General features: G+C 39.9%; 1 protein-coding gene across 1 annotated transcript; it reads right to left on the reverse strand.

Moving 5' to 3' along the window:
- Positions 1 to 798: 798 nt before the first annotated feature.
- Positions 799 to 5467, reverse strand: myf5 (myogenic factor 5). Its single transcript, XM_068000053.1, has 3 exons — positions 4870 to 5467; positions 2821 to 2896; positions 799 to 1129 (listed from the first exon to the last, which is right to left on the reverse strand). Exons 1-3 carry the CDS (start codon positions 5371 to 5373, stop codon positions 945 to 947), a joined length of 765 nt encoding a protein of 254 aa, XP_067856154.1. The 5' UTR covers positions 5374 to 5467; the 3' UTR covers positions 799 to 944.
- Between the last annotated feature and the right edge of the window lie 1427 nt (positions 5468 to 6894).

Raw genomic sequence — 6894 nt, forward strand, 5'->3', positions numbered from 1 at the left:
TATGGGAGAATGAGGCGCGTTCAGTTGGCTCCACTTTTGTAAAGTAAAAGTTTTGTAGTTTTAGAGCAGAGCATCATAACTGATAACAAAATGAGAATGAAATGTTTAATGTTAGGACAGTTGGCTTGTTTACTGTCAACACTTAACCAACATTAAGAAGGACGTGCAGCGCAAAGAGTCAGCTGAGTTCCTTTAATTCTGCTGATGCTGGAATAATTCCAAGGGGTGCTGAACAACACGTGAGAAGAGGCAGTGGTCTCCGCATCTCCAGTCCTGAAGTAACGGGGGAACTATAATAAACTCGAATCTCTTTCAAATAAGCAACCCGCTTCATGCTAAATTCTAGTTAATTTGTACATTTGTTGATGGCCTGTGTTCTTCACTGTGGCTTCATTAAAATGTAATCAAGCAATTGAAATCCAAGGACTTCGCAAATAGACTTCTTGTAAGAAGCTGGCTCACTCAATAAACGGAAGATGTTTATTTCGAAAAGGTAGGCTACACGAAATCTCACACGAAATACAATAATACTCCCAAATAATTATAATACTTGGGATTTTTTTCTGTTAAAGAAGTATAACGCTCGCCTAACTCGCACGTTCTCGTTGAAAGCGGTTCCAATAGGCTTTCCCTCCCCCAGAGTTCATTGGGTGATATTAAGCAGAAATGTAACATATTTAAAACGTGTTTATTTCTCTGCACAGCTGGACAATTGGAAACTAAAAGTGAAAATAACGAGATTTATAAAAGTCTTTCGTGATTTTATTTAATTCTTAAATACAATAATTTTGATAACGACTAATGAATATTATGCTATTTACATATATACAATAAAATGTGGTCCTACTTATAGAACAAGTTATGTTTGAAGCTTTGAATCCAGATGGTACGTTGTTGTGTTTTGCGATGGAATGGATCAATCTGAAAGCCTGCAGCTGGAGGATTTAAAGGACATGATAGACAGGCTGGCTGGGTGTGGTGGGCTGAGAGGAATTGCTGGTGGGCGGGGATTGGGTCCTTCCATCTCGACCTGAAAGAGGACAACGCTCGGGGGACGGTGAAATCCGCTCCACTATATTGGACAGATAGTCCAAACTGGAAACAGCAAGGCCTCGGCTATTGGAGCAAACTGTAGAAAAAAGAAATGAATCATGTCGTGATAAAAATAACGGATCAAATATGTAAATAAGTCGGCTAAAAATGTCAAACAACGCTGAAGATAGCAGTCCTATGCTTAACTTATTTAACATTTATTTTAAACATGTTATGGAGCCATAGAACTTTACGGCCCATCCTATCTGTGAGGCTTTTCATAGAGCTAGCCAAAACTAATTCCACAGTACTGATCTCAATCCACAGCCCTGTGTTTTACTCTGGTTCAAATAGTTATCCAATATTCCCTTAAAAGATCCAATGGTCTCTGCACCAACCATGCCCTGTGGCAAAGCATTCCATGCTACATGTAAAAACATTTCTCCTAACCGCTCTGCTCACTCAGTCACAATTTTAAATTGATGACCCCTCCTCACTGACTCCCAACCACAGAAAACAATCTTTCCCTATTCACTCTATCAAAACACTTCATAACTTTATTTTTTAAAAAAACCTTTATTAAACCTTCTTTTACCCTTCTCTGCTGCAGTGGAAATATTCCCAGTATCTAAAGGTTCCCTTCACAATAATAGATTCCCATTCCCAGCATCATTATTCTGAATCTATTCTGTAGACCTTATGGCTTTAACACCCTTTAATAGCTGTGGCTTAGTGGTAGTACCCTTACCTCTGAGTCAGAAGTTTGTACGTTCAATGCCCACTCTAGAGACTTGAGCACACAATCTAGGCTGACAATTAAGTGCAGTACTGAAGGTGCGCTGCATTGTCAGAGGCACTGTCTTTTGGATGAGATGTTAATCCGAGGTCCTGTCTGCCATCTCAGGTGGATGTAAAAGATCCCATGACATTATTTCAAAGAGTAGGGGAGTTCTCCCCAATGTCCTGGCCAACATTTATCCCTCAACCAACATCACTAAAACAGATGATCTGGTCCTTATCACATTGTTGTTTGTGGGAACCTGCTGTGGACAAATTGGCTGCTGCATTTCCTACATCACAACCGGTGATTACACTTCAAAAGTAACTAATTGGCTGCAAAGTGCTTTGGGACATCCCGAGGTCGTGAAAGGCGCTATATAAATGCAAGTTCTTTTATAACGGGACACCCAAAACTGCACACAGTAGTCTAACTGTGGCCTAACCTATATTTTGTATAAATTTATCATTACTTGTTTACTCCTAGACTGTGCCCCTATTTATAATCCTTAAAATGTTGTTAGCCCTTATATAAGTAAAGAATACATTAGTCAAACATGTTTAATGTTAATAAAGTGCTCTTTAAAAAAATTAAAATGAAATATATCCGATTCCCTTCCCCCTTCAGGAACACGCACTTTAAAAAAACACTGTCCAACGTGCTCGTCATCAATATCTCAAACTTTGAGAAGTGGAAGAATTCGTAGTACTGGCTGTATTTTGTTTTGAAATGTTGCACTAATGGGGACAAAGACTCAATATGGTTTTAAAGTAGTTATTACGTTAAAATGGAGGGGGGGGGGGGAAGAGTTCAAACTACAAGGTGACATTTCGACCATAGTTAAGGAAATACATATTCTACCATTAAAATCTTTCTATCTCGCTTCTTAACTCGAGAGCCTCGTGTTCTTTGTCGTTTTCACAAGCTGCGGCTTAACATACAATTTCGTCAGTTTCCAGGCAGATTTATGATGAAATGCAAGGTGGATTTATGAGAACAATAAAACGTACCATTCTGTAATTCCGAACAGTAAATGCGGTCAAAACTGATGTTCTTTCTAGACCAGACGGGGCTGTTACATTCCATCTGCAAAAAAAAAACCACAAGGAAATCTAAATCAAGCAACCTCTATAGTTTTTAGTTAAGTCTTTATATAGATTCGTTGTAACATGTTACTTTATACTGTATATGTCATGACGATCAGAGTCTTGAATGAGTAAAACAAATGATTACTCCAGGACGGAAATAAGCCCATCTGTTGATTAGACATAGTCCGTTTCTTTGCCACACCATGGTTTTCTCACATAAAGCATTAGGTATGTCTGTGTGCGTGGCCTGTACAGAAATGTGCATTGTGTTATCCATGGAAAATGGATTGCATGTCTATGCAGTTAGCGGAAACTATATTAATTGTGCCAGTTCAGAGTTTCCCATACTAAATTCATATTAAAGCCTTGGCTCCAATAGTCGAAACGTAGTGCAATAAGAATGCTTCACTGGTTGTTGTTTCAAATAACACAGCCTTCAGCTTGCTGCTGTTTTCGGCTCCTGTGGATAGCAATATGTGTAGAGGTGGGAAAGTCATCATCCCCGCATCCAAAGAGATCAATGTGTGTGGCAGCAACTTTTACTGAAGTGGCGAGAAGAAGCAGTCGGTCACACATAATGAGACCCAGACGCCGTCTAAATCACACCCTGAGCTACAGAGAACATTTCATCTAATTTTCAACAAGTGCAAATGAAGATGTTTAACTTTAGCTCCTCTTCCCTTTCTCCCAAGTTAGTTAAGGAAGTATGTCATAGAAAAGAATGCCCGACAACCGTGAATGCAACTTTTAACGATTCTTACAGCTGTCCCCTCACTCTGTGGTTTTCGACATGCCGCCTTCAGATAGTGTCAAAGTGAACATACAGTGGTTTCTGGTAGTTAAAACACGGATAAGGGTCAGTGTTCGTGGGGGCTGCTGTACAGTGGAATTGTATTGAGGTTACCTGAAAAAGCTACGGGAAATCAGAACACTAATAAGTGAACTGAAACGCTGAACGTAATGTATCTGAATAAATTCCATCATTGCTCTTTATTTGAAGTTTGGTTGAGTCGTCATTTGGAAAACATTTTTTAAACATTTTAAAAGGTATAGCCTTGTTTTTAAAAACACTGCATCGTTTATTTTTAAAATGTCTTGATCATCGGTCCACCAGTTTACTAAATCTCATTTAAAATATTTAAGATTGAAATTTGTTTGGTATAATCAATCCATTTGGCTACAACCCCCTTCATGTATATTGTAACATCGAGCTCAGGTCTGTTATTGCTGCGACCTATTATTAATGCAATTCCATTTATGAAGTTGGTATCAGGCCAAATCCTATACTAATAGCACATTAAGGGAGATGGCACCATTTCTTGCTGGTCTCATTCCGCGAAATGAGACCAGCAAGAAATAAGGGCGTTCATTGAAACATTAGAGTATAAAACGGTGAAGCCTTTCCTTACACACGCGCTCGTGCATTGTCCACTGTTTCATAATTCACCCCAGTTGTCCATAAGAATGGAAAATGTAACTAACTGCAAACTTCAGGGATTATTTGCTGATCAGACGAAACAACGTTTGCGAATACATTTGTAATCGATATTTACGAACTCATGGATATCAGGTTTTCGTTCAGGGTGCGAAGAAGAAAACTTTATGGATAAATATTTTAATTAAGGATGGATTACCATAACCAGATGTTCTCGTCTTGCATCAGTTATGCAAAGAACACACCGATCTAATGTAATAATCGGACACACTGCAGGATAACTGTGCCGGAGCGATGGGGTAGATCGATTATAGGAAGGAACGCGTTCCTGAGGTAAATAGATTGGATCATACAAAACGATTCTGATTCAGACCTGGGCTCTTACCATGTGTATCCTCGTTAATACAGACAGCTTATGCTATGCATATTGTTTTCATAAGTAATAAGTTTAATAAGTAACTACATTGATTCTGTGTGGGGGGAGGGGGAGGGGGAGTGGGGGGAGGGGGTTACAGATTAAATAAATGAGTGCTTACCATTCCATCCGAGCAGTTGGATGTAGGACTTCCCGGCTCTGAGTTGACATTGTCGGGGAGGCCATAATAGTTCGCCACCTGTTCCCTGAGGAGCTCCTGAAGACTCTCGATGTAGCTGATGGCGTTTCTCAGAATCTCCACTTTAGGCAGCCGCTGGTTCGGGTTTGAGCTGGTGCACCTCTTTAGAGTCTCGAAAGCCTGGTTCACTTTCTTAAGCCTCCTCCTCTCCCTCATGGTGGCCGCCTTCCTCCTATCGGTGTTGGAGCTTTTGCGTTTGCAAGCTTTGCAAGCCCACAGGAGACAGTGGCCAGCCTGGTGGTGACCGTTTGGAGCCCTGACATGTACCTCTTCATCAGTTCCACGGGACTCTTGTTTATGATCCCCAAACACAGCGGCCCCGTGCTCAAAATCATCTGCAAAGTCTGCCTCCTCGGGCGACGAGAGGCAAGAATTATCATAAAACAGATCGGACGGAGAAAAGTGGCAGTCGACCATGATATCCATTTCTAACAATACCGAAACAAAAATGTTTAATTGAAACGCTAAATTCGCACAACCTTTCCGTATAACTAAACTAGGCGATGGAGTTCAAAGGCAATCATCGGTTAGGGTCAGAGTAAAGTGCCTTCGGCTTACACTGAAGAGCTCTTTATATACACATGATGAGGTCGGTCACACCGGCTAACATCCAGTCCTTCCCCTATGTCATTAACCCTAGATCCGTCCCTTGGGTATCTCATTAACCCTGGTTGGGTTGGGAAGATCTCCTCCCACAACTCAGATAAGACATTCCGCGAAATGAGACCAGCAAGAAATAAGGGCGTTCATTGAACAATCCCAGTAAGAGGATCACTTTTGACCGGAGAGTAATAATAGAGTTTAAATGAATCGCAAAAATATAGTAATCTCTTGCATTTTAATAGATTTATATTGAAAACCGAAAAATGCAAATAGTGTATATATTCCAAGTTCCATAATATATTTTTGTTCGAAGTTATGTAAACGTTAACATGGTCAGCAAACTGTTGTCGGGTGTGTCCACTACTTAAGTAATTTCAAAAGTGTACAATTTACTTAATGGACCGAAACAACACTCCAAGCAACATCGACTCAAAATACTTTGCTAAGTGGTTTGTCTGAGCTTTTATTCCCATTTGTTTCCTACTAGTTCACATATGTTCAAACAAAAATAATGCTAAAATGCCTAGGTTAGTGCATGCAGTGTACAGTTTGTGTCGTGTTCAGTACTGCACAATACTAGTACTCGTAATCAGTGAAAGCATCAAATAACGCTGTCTATGGAACATACAGCAGATCATTTTACCAACATTACCGCTAGATGTATTTCCTTGTTGTAATGTTTATCAGACCAATATAATTTTACTGAAAAAATCGTATCTACAATAATCTCCTAACAGAAATCTTCGTAAATTTCTGTCTTTGCAATGAAATCAACACAGATCATTGCTGGATGCTTTAGAACCTTAATTTAAGAAATTTACGAACATTGATTTCAAATTGTTGGAAAGGCTAACATTTTAAATGATTGTATACAGTACAATACACGAAGAAGTTGTGACTTTCTTTTTAAGCTAGAATGTGTTTCCATCAGCAGTGTAGCAGTCTTGAAAACTGCGTGTCAGATCAAACCTGTCGAAAGTCCTGACACGCTGCTTCTCAGACTACAGACTGTAAAACAGCATTTTCACTGCTCTTTGGGGTTTGCTGATTTTATGGTTGAAGCAAATTTCGCACCGTTACAGATGCGTACCAGCTGCACCTCCACCAGACCCTTGAAAGGTGCAAGATTCTCCTGCACCAAAGTGTCGGGCAAATTCACACACTGTGGTGACAAGACTTTCCCAAAAGTTTGAACGGGTCAGGGAAATCGTTAAGTGATCATTAAATTGGCAACGAAGCGTATTAGTGAGTGTTTGTCAGATTAGGAGCAGCTTAAGTGAAACCGAAAAGCTATTCGATGGAAGAGGGATAGATTTCCATTTGCGTGTAATATCGTCTTATTTG

This window comes from Heptranchias perlo, chromosome 18, assembly GCF_035084215.1.
Source record: "Heptranchias perlo isolate sHepPer1 chromosome 18, sHepPer1.hap1, whole genome shotgun sequence".
Taxonomy (NCBI): Eukaryota; Metazoa; Chordata; class Chondrichthyes; order Hexanchiformes; family Hexanchidae; genus Heptranchias; species Heptranchias perlo.